The sequence below is a fragment of the Kryptolebias marmoratus genome, linkage group LG19 (assembly GCF_001649575.2).
Source record: "Kryptolebias marmoratus isolate JLee-2015 linkage group LG19, ASM164957v2, whole genome shotgun sequence".
Lineage (NCBI taxonomy): Eukaryota > Metazoa > Chordata > Actinopteri > Cyprinodontiformes > Rivulidae > Kryptolebias > Kryptolebias marmoratus.
In genome coordinates, this window is record NC_051448.1 from 7,906,609 (window position 1) to 7,923,335 (window position 16,727).

General features: G+C 38.1%; 1 protein-coding gene across 4 annotated transcripts; it reads left to right on the plus strand.

Moving 5' to 3' along the window:
• On the plus strand, positions 1–16,320 carry ripply2 (ripply transcriptional repressor 2). 4 transcript variants are annotated; one of them, XM_037981466.1, is made up of 4 exons: positions 1–717; positions 15,615–15,744; positions 15,825–15,892; positions 15,993–16,320. In XM_037981466.1, the coding sequence occupies exons 2-4, from the start codon at positions 15,637–15,639 to the stop codon at positions 16,153–16,155; spliced, it is 339 nt and encodes a 112-aa protein (XP_037837394.1). In that variant the 5' UTR covers positions 1–717; positions 15,615–15,636; the 3' UTR covers positions 16,156–16,320. The 4 variants fall into 4 exon arrangements, with proteins under 4 accessions (XP_037837394.1, XP_024860773.1, XP_024860774.1 ...); XM_025005005.2 differs by lacking the exon at positions 1–717 and adding an exon at positions 13,124–14,254; XM_025005006.2 differs by lacking the exon at positions 1–717 and adding an exon at positions 14,299–14,548.
• The last annotated feature ends 407 nt before the right edge of the window (positions 16,321–16,727 follow it).

Below are 16,727 nucleotides of genomic sequence, written 5' to 3' on the forward strand. Positions count from 1 at the left end.
AAAAATGAAAAATGAAAAAAAAAAAATTTAACTAGTGTCTGAAAAGCTGCCCATGGTGATGTTAAATTGCAATCCCTTTCAAAAGCACCGCAAGGTTGTCGATTTTCTCTGATAAAATCCTTTAAAAATCAAATCGTTGTCTAAGACCCTCAGTCATCTGTTCTGTGATTTACAAACATGAATAAACTGTCAAATTCAGAAGTGGCAAAATATCTGAAACTGTCTCTCTCTTATGTCAAGCCATGCACCTTGTGAATACAACATGTTTCATCCCACAGATGCAGATCCCTGCATGAAAGCTTTTAGATTTGATGGTGGATTTTAATCTAAAAAGAAAGGGAATGCATTTAAGAAACAATGGGCTTTGAGAAAGAAAGGCTCCTACAGACAGATCTGTGAAAAACATCTGTGACACTTCAGAGGAAAAGGGACTGTTTGCTGCTTCTTTTAGGCTGTTCAGATTTGTTGTTCCAAATCTGTTTCGGGTGATTTGACTGCAAGCGATCAGCTCTGATGCCTCTGTTGACACTTAGTGGTAATTGTGCACCCCAAAACCTTTTACAATCGGATGTCAGTAACCCTTTGTTTGTCTTGTTTGTCTCAACGTGGCCCCGCGATGGACTTGTGACCTGTCCAGGATGTACCCTGCCTCTCTCAGGGTGACATGGAGAGGAGACAGGCACCGGCTCCACCATGACCAGGAACAGAAAAAAACAGGTAAAGAAAATGAACGGATGGAAGTCAGTTACCCAGACTTTATTTAGAAAGATGCAACCATGTCACCACAAACAGGACATTAGCAGGTCTGCTGATGTTTCTGTGGCAATTCGTTCACACATCTGAACTCTATTTTATCATTAAAATGATTCAGAACCATTTGAGTTATGTCTTAATAAGCTTAATTAACTAACAGATGCAATATAAAAAAAGAAAGGCATATACAATATTATAAGTGACTATAGAAGTCAGTGTCAGAATCCATTCTACATCAGCTTTTTGTTTATTTAGGTGAAAATAATGCAACATACCACTGCTCACTGCTCTTCAATGTTAGGCCCAGCCCATTATAGCTTAATGTGACCCCAGTGGGTCCAAAAACAACCAGGATTGCTGTTTATTTATCTTTAACTTTCTTTTAAACCCCAAGATGTGGACTTTGCTCCTTGTGTAGGGTCAGGTCGGGTCAGTAGGACGTCCTACAGCTTGGCTCATGACAGATTGTGTTCAGACTACCAAACATGTGGATAAAAGGGGGTCCAGACCACCTCCTTAGGGAAAACCTTTTCAGTGTGCGCTGAGATCGTTCAGACCTGTATCTCAAGAAGAAAATGTAGCTTTTTTCCCCTAAAACTGTTACACTTTACAGTAGCTATTCATTCAAGATAATATCTTGTGCGATATAGAGGTGCTTATTCTATGTTTGTCAGTTAAAAACAATCTCATTCAGCTAAAATAAGAACACTGTACATTGTGCTTGAGGTGCAGCGCTGCTGAGTCTAAAGGCTAATCTACCCGCCATTGTTATCCATCAACAATATAATCCACCCAGTCCTTCCTTAAATAAACCTCTTTAAACAATAAAATGATAAAACTTTAAGAGACTTATTCAAATATTTTTTTTGCGCTGACTTTGTGGTGAATTTTACGCTGAGAAGATTATTACAAGCAATACGCAGTAATCATATCAGTGACCAAACACTAAGATATAAATAAATGACATATATTTACAGATTTGCTGTTTCTCTAAAAGCTGCTATGGATTGGAAAAAGTGAATCAAAGCTTTCTGTCTGCTCCATTTTTATTCACATTTGTCTGAGCATCAATAATGTATGGTTTAATAAACCTGTCAGTCTCTAAAAGCTATCCCGGGGGATTTTTTTTCCTTTGGTCTTTTGCTTTGTTCTGCTTCATGCTAAAGTGATCTTGATAAGACGTTATGCTCGGTTGTTTACACTGGTGGATGAGCTTTGATCAGAAGAACGCATCAAATGGTTTCTGATATTGAAATGGCTAAAATAGTTCACAAGGAGGCGTGAAGGCTTATTGCATCACCGACACAAGTACTGTACGTGTGCAAAATGCAAGATGAATGCATGTATTCTGTTTTCAGCCCAATGCTCCTTACTTATTACCCACAGAGATGGGGCTCGATACGGAAACTGTGATTTTCAGCACATCAAACATTACTTTTCATTTACATTTTATGATTTACTCTCATATGCAAACATTTCCATACCGACCGAAAATGTGTTGCCGTCTTATTTTCAAAATAAGACTTGTGCCATGTTTGTATTTTGTGTTCTAAATTTTGTTTCAAACATATAAAATGAAAAAAAAAATCAAGCTCATTTGAATGATTTATTGCTCTCCTGGGATCCAAGCCGCTGACCCTCCACTGCGTTATCTGATTCTGTTTCCTGCAGATAAAAAACTGATGAATAGGTGAGTGGTGTGAACAAGGAGAGACCTCCTTTATCATCACATAAGCAGTATGTTAAATATCAAGTTCAGTTCTGTGAACTTTCAACAGTTCAGCAGTAACTTTCAAACATTTCCCACTCAGCTACGACCGAGTTTTAGCGTTATGTCTCTAAAATTTACTGAAGAATAGCCATTTTTGTGTAGACTAAGGTTGATTAGCTCTGGTTTCCATCTTATAATGAGTTGACTCCAAAACATAATCAGTTGTAAATGCACAACCAGTGAATATTTTCTGAAAGTTTCATTGAAATCCTCATGGTGTTGTATGAGATATTTTGCTGAAAGAAGAGTAGGATTGACTAAAAGTTATTGCTATTGTTTTAAACAAAGATGTTGCGCAATTTGTTGCCCTCAAAGTATGTGTTAGGGACAAGGCTCTGCTACTACCACACCAAATATGAGCTCAATATCTGTAAATTTCACTGAGGCATAGCCATTTTTGTGTTGGTTAAGTTCGATTAGCGGTGGCGGCCATCTTGAATTGAGTTTACTTCAAAGTCAATCATGTGTAGATGTCAGCTTAATGTTTGCTTTCTGAAAGAGAAAGAGAAAAACAAACACGCGCACAGAAACGGGCAAAAAACATCGTCCGACTTCGCCTTTCAGCTGCAATATTGAAAAGTGCGCAATAAAAGTCAAGATGTCCTGCTCAATTAGAACTGAAAGCCCGTGAAAAGAATTGGGTTTTCAGCAGAAATTTAAAATGATCAACCGTCCGAGCAGCTCTATTTTTCAATGGCAGTCTGTTCCGGAGATTGGAAAGAAAATGTTCTGTCACCTCTGGTTTCGTACCCGTATCGCGTAGCGGCTGAAAGAAACTGATTTGTGGATCTAAGAGCTTTAGATGGAGTGTAACGGTGCAGGAGTTCAAAGGTGGTGCCGTGCCATTAAGACTCTTAAAAACAAGCAATAACATTTTAAATTGAATTCGGTAGCAGACAGGAAGCTGGTGCAGACCCATTTTTTCTTCCCTGTCAGCAGGTGAGCTGCTGCCTCAGTGATACCATAATAAATCTAAAAACCTCCCTGAATCAAACAGGTTCAAACCTACATAACTCCAAGAAAAAAGTTCTGATTGTGTTTTTTCCAGGGATTTTGTATTGGTGTTTACTTTAGCCAGCTGAATGGATGTGATTATTAAATAGTAGGAAAATAATTCAGTAAAATACTGCAAAAATACAATTTCTAGTTTGGAAATAAAGTATTATTCATTTCTGCATTCTATAAGTGATGCTGGAGTTCACCAACAAAGGCTTGTGCAAAGATTTGCAAATTCCTGCCAATTCACCTTATAATTTTAAAAGCGTGGTAGAAACAACAAGCCTTTTTAAAGTGAACTTTAATATAGTGTTAAACTATAGGAATTGGCTAAAACAACTGGCAACAATATAACCAAATCAGCCTGTTTTATTGGGTAAATATGTAGCAAATATATGCCACTTTATGCACATATAAAACTTTATCATTAGCGTTGAAGAGAAGTCTTCTGTTTACTTTTCCTGTTTTCTCTGAAAACCAAAAGGTTCACCAAATTTGACCAATATACCACTTCCTGTGCCAGCCCGCTGTTGAAGCTTTGGTAGTCATGAACCATCTATAAAATACTGATGAAACCAGTGTGACGTAATCCACTGCAAGTCTCCTCCAAACTCCTTCAACGCCTTCAATCAAACTCAGTACAGAACAGATAATATAAACCATATATCATGCCATGTTTATTACAGGGTAATAAGAGACATTTATTGGCAATATTATAATATTATAGCAATGCCAGACCCTAACCTTCAGGCTAATCTTTTTGGAACAAACTTAGATAAGCCCCTAGAATAATGTTTGTGTTTATTTTTATTTAATATCACAAAATATTCCACCAATCTATCCTCTATGATCTTATGTTTGGAGACTATTGAATGTTTATTAATGATAAAGCAAATGATAAAATCAAGAAACTAGATAACTACATAATGTGGGTGTTTTTGTGAGTTTTGAGTTTTGCTCATACTCAGATTTTGGCACAAAACCGGCTTTTTAATTAGCTGACTTTAGCTGGAAAAGTGTTTTTGAGCCATTCCTAAATGTGTTATTTTTCCAGCTAATACAAAGCTCAATCACTCTGGCTAAACTTGAAGTTTAAAATGTGCAGGAATTAAGAATCTGAGCAGAACTATAGTCCATCAGAGACTATAATTCAGTCCAACATACCCATCAATGATGTTAATCTCGTTTCGTGGCAGTGCAATTTATTTTCTCCTGGATCAATTTTTCTTCTCTGTGACCACACTCTTTCTGTGTCTTCATCCAGGTAATAATGTGCAATCACTGAGATAACATGTAATTTATTTTGCAATTTACCTGAAAGCTAACAATTCTTGGCCATCCACATGAATAAAACAGGTCTTTCTTCTGTTATGTGGTTTTAAATGAGGCCACAATTCACTGCAACATGCACAGACTGCAAACAATCAATTCACTCAGAAGTTTTTCTCATGGTTTCACTCAGTGTTGCAATGTTGTCACCGAAATTTTTCTGATTAAAAAGTATTTCCTTTGTCTTGGAAGTTTTGTTGCTTTACCGGGACTGTGCTGTTTTCCTTTTTAAAAAAAATAAATAATGTGATGAACATACAGCCTCGCTACTTAAAAAAAAGCTAGTTTTTACTTTAAAATGCAAGTTATCATATAGAAACCCAGTTCTAAAAAAGTTGAGATATGTTGTTTATTAACAATGGAACATAGTAAAGATATTGAATGTTGAAACTAAGAAATTGTACAATTTTTAAGAAGGAATAAGGTCATTTTACCTCTTTTAAAAAAAAAAAGAAAGAAAGAAAGTACAAATTCTTAGATCAAACATTAGATTTGTTTACTGAATAAAATATTGATTTATGAGATTTGGAAATCATTGCATTCTGTTTTTGTTTACACTTTACACTCATCCAAGCAGATAATCATTTCTGAATATCTCTGAATTCTGCACAGCCTAAATCAAGTTTATGTTCCTAAAAAGAAACAAATTCAAATGTGCTTCATTTAAAAACTCTAAACCTTGCTCTTAAAATGGTTTAAAAAAAAAAGATCACATTCTCAGCTGCTTTTTGAAGCTGCTGGCTAATTATTTTAACCACTGGCTGCATTAAAATTCACCGGTATGGTGTTAGCCTGTCATCCAATGATCACAGAGATCAATTGCTGACCTTGTACAAAGGACAAGAGCTCCCGCTGACGTGAGGCGAAACTCAAAGGTTTTACAAAAACCAGCAGACAACTGTTGCATGTAGATGACTCTGACCACGAGTGACTCATCACTGCAGGTCCTTCAAGATGGGAGAAATGTTTTAGTTCGAATTCAGCCCCATCAAAACATCAAACGAACATTAGACCTCAGATTCTTTACCGCAGATTGAGTCTCTGAAGTAGTTATCCAACTAAGAGAAGGATGTTTTTTAAACCTTTAATGACCACTTCAGTTATGACTCCATAATCAACTAAAAGCCTAGCATTCCTTGAAAGAATGCAAAGCCCCTTCTGCTTTTCATGAGTTTTAAACTGAGATCATCTTATGCTGAGTTGTAGCTGTTTATGCTAAACCTTAAAAATAACAACTTATGCAATCTCTGACAAATATCACAGATGTCACGCTCTGAGTATTTGTTATGAATGACTCTCAGCTACTACCACATCAAATCAAATTGTAGCTCAACATCTGTAAAAGTGACTGAGTTGTAGCCATTTTTGATTAGCTGTGACGACGCTCTTGATTTTGATTCACTCCAAAGGTTTTGTTTCTTAAAGTTTCATTAAAATCCACCCAGTGGTTCTTAAGATATTTTGCTAACAGATAAAAACAGGGTTGACACCAACAATTAACGCTAAAGTTTTTGGCAAAGATCTTGTATAAGGAGTAGTACTTGGAGTATGTATAGTGAATAAATCTCTGCTACAACCACACAGAATGTTGGTACAGCATCTGTAAAATTGACTGAACTATAGCCACGTTTGTGTTTTCTGAGATCAGATTGCTGTGGCGGCCATCATGAATTAAATATGCTCAAAAAGTAGTCAATTGTAAATATCAATTCAATAATTATTTTCTGAAAGTTTCACTAAAATCTGCTTGTAGTTCATGAGCTGCTGTGCTAACAGACAGACACATGCGTGGGCAAAACATTATCGCCCTCCTTTGTCTTTGGTGGTGGCTGATAATATTCCCTTCATGTGTCTAAAGTGCTGCTGGGAGTCAACACTAATTCCACTTTTGATGCTTATTTACTTTTCTCTCCTTCATCTCCACATCACTCTAAGCAACATTCTGATCACACGTGTGCTCGATAGTTTTAAAGCTGCTCCCGCTTAACCGCCCTGATTGCTTTGGAGAGGGTCAAAACACTGAAGACCCCCGAACGGGTTTTACTAAAAATTCATAGTGTCTGCGTCCGACGTGCAGAGCATAAATCTGACCAAGGCATCGAGGTGATCTTCAATCTTTAACTCACAACCAGTCAAGCGTTACCCTGACTGTCTGATTTTCTTTTTTTTTTGCCTATACTTTCAATCTTTATTCCCTATCAGAAATAAAAAAAAAAACCATTTAAGCATGCAGTTGTTGCATCTTATCTTTCATTAACCACCTGAAGTCACTAACCCAGACATATACTGAGGCTGGCCTCCTACACAGACTTCTGAACTCACATTTTGCAGTCAGTTCTTCCAAGCTGCAAAACCATCCCCCGAGAGTCGCTTTTTCTCCGTTGTTTCACAATTGTTATTTTTCAGCTCATCAGTATTCTCTTTTTGCCACCATAAAAGATCACCTAAGGTGATCCCAGGGCAGAGCAGAAGGACAAACAGGACACTGTCTTCTTGCTTTTGTTGTTGTAACTCATGCTCAGTGTCTGGAATTCAAAAGATCAAACAAGAGGAGAGCACTGAATGAACTAAATAAAATCAACATAAATTAAAGACCAAGCATTCCTGGAAGGGATGCATATCGCCTGCCTCCTTTCATGCCATGGTTTTAAACTAAAAGAAAATTAAAAATCATAGCACCCTGAGAAGGAATGCAGTTGTAGCTGTTTTGGTCAAACTATGTAACTGACATTATGTACGATCTCATGTGATATTGTGTGTTCACAAGATGTAATAGTTTTCAGACAATGCATTGAGGATGACTCTCAGCTACTACTCCACCAATATTTAGCTCAATATCTGTAAATTTAACTGAGTTGTAGCCATTTTTGTGTTGGCTAAGGTTGATTATCTGTGGCCATCATCTTAAATTTGGTCGACTCCAAAAGTCATTCAGCTGTAGATGTACACCCACTTTCTGATCGTTTAACTGAAGTCGATCAAATGAGTCATGAGATATTTTGCTAACAGACAAACAGGGTTAATTTCAACAGTTATTGCCAAAGTTTAAAGCAAAATTATTTGGCAATGTGTAGTGCTTTAAGCTCTGCCATTATCACACTAAACTTTAGTTCAGCTTATGTAAAATTGGCTCAATTATAGCTACTTTTGTGTTTCCTAAAGTGAGTTAGCTGTGGCAGACATCTTGAATTGAGTTGACTTTAAAAGTTAATCAGTTGTAGATGTACATCCAATGTTTACTTTCAGAGTTTCATTAAATTATGTCCACTGGTTCATGTGATATTTTGCTAACACTACAAACAACCACACAGCACCAACACAAACAAAAACATTATCACCTTTTACCCTTAGCGATGTGTGAGAATCAGTTAATTATTGCTGAAGATCCGTATTCGACAAAAGTACAGCGTCTACAGTTTCACTGACTTGATTTTTTGTACTTCATACTATTAGACTACAACACTGAGATCAGAGTATTTTCTCTGTTTTCACATATTTTTTTCCCTCTGAGCTCTGACTCCTTTACAATACACAGTTCACCATGAGATGGTTTCCACGGAAACACTGTAGACTTCAATTAAACTGGGCTCTGGTTCAGTCTGACCCCTTCCTGATCATTTTGAGAAAGAAACCCGGAGCCTGCAGAAACTTATTTTCAGACGCGGAAACGTGCCCAGTAACATTCATGAGCACATAATGAGATCCCATAAAGTGAAATTCTGATTAAAATCTTAAATCATTATGTACCATAAGATGATTAAATTCCAGCTCCCAGAGGGGGGGAATCTGAATACCAATTAGGGATGATAAAACTGCCACAAGATACATGATGGATTAAAAAAAAGCACTTTTTTATCACCCATAACAAAGGTGATGCTGGACGATGATGTTTTTGCCTGTGAGTTAGGGTTAGGGTTGTGTTTGTAGTAAAACATCCCATGAATCACAGAAAAAAAATTAACGAAATTTTCAAAAAGTAATCTGTGTGTGTTCATCTACATATTCATAACTTTTGAAGTCAATCCAATTCAAGATGGCTGCCACAGCAAAGAGTTCTTAGCAAACACAAAAGTAGCTAAACTTCAGTTAATTTTACAGATACTGAGCTAAAATCTGGTGAGGTAGTAGCTGAGACTGATCCCTAACTTAAACTCTGAGCACTAACTGATCACTTAAAATGTGTTTGTCCTCAACTACTGAAGTCAACTATGCTTGTTTGTTAGCGAAATATCTCACAAGCCACTGTTTTTTCTGCAGCTTGGCTTTTATTAACAGCTCCAGTTTGTGTTCCTTGCTGGTTATTGATCATCTTTGAAGATAAGACTTATAAGAAAACAGAAACAATGCATCATGTTTTATTGCTCTGGGAAAATAAGACCAAGCTGTGGTGAGAATAAAACCATGTTATATTACTTTTACAGAATCCAAGCAAAAACATTTGATCACACATTTGCCAAAATTCTTTAATCTAATCTGTGTTCCCGTGTTTGTTTGTTCGCAAACTATTTCATGAACTGCAAAGCTAATTTTCATGAAACTTGTAGAAAGTAATGGAGTCAATTCAATTCAACCTGTTTGCTGGGTCTAATCAACATTGGCCAAAACATAAACAGCTATAACACAGCTAATTTCACAGATATTTAGCTCAAATTGAATGTGGTAGTAGCAGTGAGTCCTTCACAAGTCATTATCTGAGCTAACTGAGATAGTGTTTATCGTTATTTTCAAGGTTTGACCAAAACAATTCTGTCATTTTTCAACATAAAATGATTTTAATCCAAAACTCTGGCATGAAAGGCGTCTGACGATATGCATTCCTTCAAGGAGTGCTGGGCCTTTAATATTAATCAGTAGGTGACATTTGTTACCACAAAAATCTGCTTTTAAAACCTTGTTTCACAGAAAAAGCTTCAGCCAAAGGAGGACAACTTTGCAACAATAAAAACAACATGTGGGGTTTTAGAGGGTTAAGAAAATAAATCCATCTCCACATGAGATCAGGGGGGAGGAGGGTGATATGAGCTGAGAATCTACTCTTTATTAAATGAATCAGGAGTCCTGCCGTTTGTCAGATGGAGGAATGTTTGCTCTTTTAAGCCGGGATTAACAAGAAAAACATTACAGTGCGTTAGCAAAGGTCATTGCTACTGTGTCCTGAAATGCATCTGCACCTTTGTGTGACCAAACTTTCTGCTGTACATGCAGTCATGTTAAGTCTGACTTCTTAACAAACAGTTGAACTCTTCAAAAATGAAATCTTTGGAGTCATTACATCAGTTTGATGTCAGATTTGGAAATGCTGTATATCAGCTAAAGGCCTAGCATTCTCTGAAGCAATGCAATTCACCCACAGCCTTTCATGTCAGAGTTTCAAACTAAGATTATTTTATGAGAAATTAACAAAATGTAGTTGTTTTGGTCAAACCTTGAAAATAACATTACAGTACTGAAGATACTGCAAGATGCTCAGATTACATGTTGTGAATGACTCCCACCTACTACTATTGCATCAATTTTTAACTGAATATCTATAAAACTGACTGAGTTATAGCCATCTTTGCATATTTAAGGGCAGTTAGCAGTGGCAGCCATGCTAAATTATGTTGACTTTAAAAGAAAATGAGTTGCAGATAATCATCCACTGATTACTTTCTGCAAGTTTCAATACAATTTGCCCGGTAGTTCATGAGATATTAATGTAACAGACAAACACACAAACCCGTGCACAGACACAGGCAAAGACATGATCACCCTTTGCTTTTTGGTGGCAGTTATTAATAAGCTCTGAAGGCATCAGTTTAGAGAACAATGCAGCTTCTTATGTTCTTTAAATAAGTTAGTTTTTCAATGATCAAAATAGCCATTTTTATAATCTAACATTATCAAATCCGCTCTAAAGGGAATTTATTTTCCAGTACTGTGTTTAACATCAACAAGAAAATAAACAGAAAGACGAAAATCTAATCTTAAAAACGCTGCTGCCTTTGGAGAGCATCTGTTCAGTGTCCCAGAGAATCAGACCCATTTGGCAGCACTGATAGCTTCTCCATTTAAGTGCAAGAATAGATGGAAACGAGACGCAACAGCTCACACACTGAAATGGCTGACACGGGAAACAGAAGGAAGAGAACCTGGAAAATCAGCCGCTGCAGCATTACACTTGACTTAAAACATGCGAAGAGAAATAAAGATAGGATTTTGCAAACAGAGACTTTGCAGGCCTGAAAAAAGATGCATGTGTTGCTAAGTGCGGGCATGGAACAGGATGAAAACCATAAAGAGGGCTTCAAAAACGAGAAATTTAAACAATGAGTTCTGAAAAAACAAATTTAAAGAAAATAAAAAGGGTAGATTGAGTTGAAGTTTGATCAGCCTGAAGTGTTTTTAGCAAAACAAATTCTAAAAAAGGGGTCATGACAAACAGTAAAGGTTAAGCTTTCAGTCGAGCTCTGGCTGGAAAATGCTGACTATCTGTAGTCTTTTCAAAACATGCATGCTGCTCATCTGCTCCTCTTTTTCTCCGTCTTATTCTCTGTTACCAATTTGATCTGAATGGGTTCAGCCCTGAAAAGGAAATGAGTTTATCCTTGAGAGTCTGTGCTCCCCATGATGAGAGTTTTTTTTTAGGCGAGAATCGGACGAGTTTTGTGTCTCTTTATGGTCTCGGCAGAGGCTTAATTCAGCTTCATTCAGCGCTAACACTGACTTCATATTTATTATTCCTGCTTTTCTTCTATCCCTCTGATCTTCGCTCGTTTAACGCACTTTGTAGTGTTCTGTAAGAATGTCGGATGTGTTGGGAAAAACCTGTCACAGCAAAGTCCACGCAGCACACGAGGAGTAGGTTTTACTCAGGAGGATTTCTGGTAAAATTAAATCTAGCTGTATAATTTTGCATCCCATTAATCCGCCAACTGGGTCATGGTGACGTGCAAGAAAAAGAGCTTGCTTTGTTTCCTGTTTTTCTATTAAAGAATGTTGAGTTCCTCTGTAAAACTGAAAATCATTTCAGCCCTGAATCTGAATGACGATGTTCCAACTATTACACACCGAGTGTTGACAAAGATTTCTTTTTCATGCTTTTTGAGAAACATCCTGTTTGCTATGGCCTCTTCTTCTAACAATGTTTTATTTATTTTTTACAGGACATCTGGGAACCATGGAGACCATCGCAAAAAGCTTTTCCCATTCATGCTTGATGTGCTCCAAATGTTTTAAAGGGGACAGTCTGGCTTGCAGGAAGGGTTTTACAGCACCTGAACTCATTATGTTTTGTGTGGAGGTTATGCTTTTGGCAGTGTTGGTTTGCAGGATTACTTAAAAGACATTTAAATGACATTTTCAGGAAATATTAGGGGTGTCACAAAAAACAAGAAATGAAATTTTGGTTACAATCCAGATCCTACATTTACTTTAAAGACAATATGGCCTTGGTGGAGGTTTGCGCCCTCTTAGGGCTTCTGCTGATGTGAAACATTCAGAATATGGTCTGACAACGTCTTTCTGACACAAGACAAGCTTTTCTTGAAAAAAGATGTCATCTGAATGGCAGAATGTGCTGATATCATTCTGTATAAATGGTCTTTACTAACATGAAAGTTACCCAAACCACGTGTGTTAATGCAACCACCCTACCTCCTCCACACCCACCCACACGCACACACACACACACACACACACACACACACACCCAAACCAAGCCATCCCAGATGCTGGCTTTTGACCCATGTGCTGACAGAAATCCAGATGGTTCTTCTCCTCGTTGCTCTAAGGAATGAAGCCTCCATGATTTACAACATTTGATTTACAATATCGGGGTTTTATTTGTCACCCGACATGACAGTTTGCACATCTTTTCCAGTCTTTTTCTTGCTCCTTTCTCAACTTTTTAAAACGTGCTGCAGGCAAGAGATGAGCATCTGGAAAGATTTCTCAGTTTCACCATGTTGTTGTCTTCAGTCAAAGGGACAGTTCAGATCATTTGAAATGGCGTTCTGTGGAAAAGTTGTGAACAATCAGTAACTTACCTGTTGTAGATAGCTGTTTGAATTACCTCAATTTGGAGAAGCTAATGTCTAGTCCAACCAGGACCAAAACTAAAATTGACTGATTTTTTTTCTGTTAATCTTAATAAACGTCTCACATTTTAGATTTTTTATTGACTTTTTATTAAATTTATCTGTATTGTCTTTGTTTTGAGTCCTTTTGGGCCCTATAGAAGAGCTATCTACAACAGGTGAGATAAAAAACCTTTTCCACCTTTAAATAATAAAAAATTTGCATTACCGTAAATACATCGTAATTCAAATACTCCCAACTTCTCTGAACATGTGGATGAACATGTAAAGCACAGCAAAAGGAATGGATGACACTTAAAAAAAGGAGGCCAGCAGCAGAGCCCAGAGAGGCCAATTAGCTTCAAAGCTGAATCGAAGTCTGAGAAAAAGATGGACGTCTGGGAGGATCTCATTAGCGCCATGACTCTCATCTCTTGTTCCCTAGCGAAAGCTTTTTTTTTGTGATGTGGATGGAGCCTAGTGGGGAAAAGGAAATTTAATGTTGGTAATGCATGCACCCTGAAGAACAGACAATCTCCCGGCAGATGAAAATGCAGCACCCATTAGCTGTGAGTGGAGTCAAATAACAGCAGACACACCTAATAGTGGCGTCCACTTTGCTCTCACAACCATGTACTTACAGGACAAGTCGCTGCACACATGTGCCATTTATAGTAATGTTTCCATAAGGCTTATTCAAGAAGAGGCTCGCAGGCCAGATATAGCATTTTTTAAAATAGCTTTGGGCCACACAAAGCTATAAGGTGATTTATGTGTCTGGTTTGACTATCTGTGGTTCTTTGAGTTCTTTTCTTGGTTAAATATGTCCTCTTTTGAGATTTTTGTTTTAAGGTGTTTTCCTATCAGTTTAGATCTCTAGCTGTTTGTATTTTCTGAACTTTGTTTTCAGTTTCCCAGTGTTCCCTATGCCTCCCTGGGTTCTCTGCCTCCTCTCAGTCATTTTCCTTAGTCAGTCCTGCCACGCCCATTCTCACCTGTCCCTGGTTTCCATTAGTCACAGCTGCAGCTCATTTCCCCATCAGCCCCAGCCTCTTCAGTAGTGCATTGTTGGCTCTATGCCCTGGTTCAGGTTTCTTCCTCCTCCTCCTCCTCTCCCAAGTTTATTTGTAGTCTTTGCTGCCTCGCCAGTGTTTTGTTTTTGTCTCCTTAAAATAAATTTGTTTCGATTTTGAGCACCACGTGTCCGCCCGCATTCTCGGTTCCTGCCTCTCACAAACCTTGACATTGAGCCTCATATCAGCGTAGACGAAGTCTGCCGCTGTCAAACAGACAATCTTTGGGGAACCATGACAACGGAGGAGAGCAGGCTGTGTAAACATGTGCACCTGTAAGCAGTTGTTTAATTAAACCATCCGTCTGACATGTACAAAGGGCTGCAGTATGTACAAAAGAAAACAGGAAAAGTGGAATTAGCAAGCTCCCGACAAGCACCAAGATCTCCCTTTCAAAGCAAAATAAATGAAACATAGATTTAGAAATTTTAGAATTTGAAAAGAAATGGGCTAAAATGTATATAATAAGTGTTTGATTATGTTATGTTGAGAATGACAAAGTTGCTCTCATGCAATGTTGCTGGATGTCAGAGTATGTGCTGTGATTGATCTTCAGCTCCTCGCCAAATGTGAGCTCAGTATCTGAAAAACTGATTGAGTTATTACTATGATTGCGTTTTACAAGATCTGTTGGCTGTGGCAGCCATCTTGAATCGGGCTGGCCCCAAAAGCTACTCATTTGTAGATATACAGAAAGTTTCCATGAAAATATGTCCAGTGGTTCATGAGAAAGTTTGCTGACAGACAAACATGGGTAAACACCAGAACTGTCCGACTTCAAGTTTCGGCGGTGGGTGATAATTGTTGCCCTTAAACCTCCAGTAATTTTTATATTTGGCCCATATTTAACGCCCTGCCTTAAGGCATGTAACCCCACAGCCCCCCCTGCTGGCGCGCGGCGGGGAAGCACTTATCTGCATATGTCTGTCAACCAGGGCAGCTAATCAACCAGTGAAACTTTACGACTAAGTATTTTTTGATGCATCTGTTGTGGCTCTAACTTCTGACTTCCATCCTTCTGTCACACACACACATACACTACTGGCGCGTGCAACCCCCGCCCCCCTTCTGCTGCACGAGCCTTCCCTGCTCTGACACTGGAGGACACGTGGTCCTTCACACCTCACTCCCAAATGGCTGCACAGACTGATAAAGAAACGTTAAGGGGGATCAAAAGTTCAAAGTAGCAAACGTTTAGCCAACAAATATGCTGATAAGAAACTTGAACATATTTCCTGAAATACAGGATTTGTTTTATTAAAATATACGTTTTTTCACTGAAACTTCTAATATATCCCAGATGTAAACTTTAGATTTGATTAATGAAAGTTTTTATGCGTCTTTTGGAATGCTGCATGATTTTTAGCTCTAATTTGCGCAGTGCTTCTTAAAAAGGTTCAAACTTCTGTCAAGTTTTTCTGTTGTTTTTAACTGAAGTTTGCGCTCAGAATGAACTAAAGAGGCCATATGTTTGTTGTTTGCTGAAGTGTCACTTCTCACCTTTACACCGCGGCTCATGGAAACACTTGGGGACGCGTCAAAGTTCAATTTGGCACGGGCTGCCAGGCTCCGATAAATAGGAGGAGGTTTCCTGCCTTCAGCCTCACATTCCTGACGGGACTTTTTTACGCGCAGGGGCTGATCAGCACGAGGAGACATGGAGGACAACAAACCCAGCGGCGGATCTGCTTCTGCTGGAGACAGCAAGCAGCCCAATTTGTGGAGACCTTGGAACAAAGCGGAGGGCAAAACCAGCCAGAGGACGGTGAGGTTTGAACATGCTGCACTTAAACTGGTTTTGTTTAAAGTGTAAACTACAGAAATGTATTCTGTTTGAACTCCCAGGCTGCTTCTTTGCGCGGGGACCTTTCCAACGCGCAGCCCAAGACTCAACAAGTCATCCATCCTGTGAAGTAAGAAAACGGTTAAAATTAACAAACCTGTTTAATTTATTTATTTATTTTTATTTCAGTCCTATTCATTCATTCGTTTCCCCCTCCTGTCTGTTTGAAGGTTGTTCTGGCCTAAATCCAGGTGTTTCGACTATCTGTACCGGGATGCAGAAATGCTCTTGCGCAACTATCCGATCCAAGCGACCATCTGTCCCTATCAAGACTCCAGCAGCGATGAAGACAGCGAGGATGAGGAAGAGGAGGCAGAAAAGAAGCAGAACTAAAAATTAAACTCTAAGGACTTTGAAAACTAACGCCTCCATATTTATATTTGACTTAATTTATTCCTGTAAATAACCTACGTGTACATAAAGCTTCCTTTGGCAACAACAATGTAAATGCCTTTAAGTTATTCTTTAAAAAAAATCTTGCCTTTTCTTTTCATTGCAATAAAATATAATGAATTAAGGTCGTTGTCTGTGGCTCATTTGCTTAAACAGGCTGTCTGGAATATAAGAGTGAAGTGTTTATTTGATGAAACTTCGGTTTTTATTAGTTTCTAACCTGCCTGTTGAAAAACAAGACAACTTAAATTAAAAGAAGGCCACACAGGTTTACTCTTAACTAACAGGTTTTGTGTTTTTTCTCCTACGATAACCCAGTGTTGTAAAACAAAGAATCTATGCATAATTTAAGTTAAGGCAGTGTTTTTGATTTTTTTTGTCCTCATTTTTGAATTGATGTTTAACATTTCTTCCCATGGAAAAGTGAATAGTGATAAGTGTCTCATTTCTTGTGCCTGAGGGGTTCGGAGGTGTCAAAGATGGCTGAGGTGGATAGAAACACAAACTCACTG

Bases quoted from the DNA above. Each gene is read 5' to 3' on its own strand.
- ripply2 (XM_037981466.1), top strand. From the start codon at position 15,637: ATGGAGGACAACAAACCCAGCGGCGGATCTGCTTCTGCTGGAGACAGC. The intron at 15,745-15,824 runs GTGAGGTTTGAA...TTGAACTCCCAG, and splicing joins GCAAAACCAGCCAGAGGACG to GCTGCTTCTTTGCGCGGGGA. The intron at 15,893-15,992 runs GTAAGAAAACGG...GTCTGTTTGAAG, and splicing joins CAAGTCATCCATCCTGTGAA to GTTGTTCTGGCCTAAATCCA.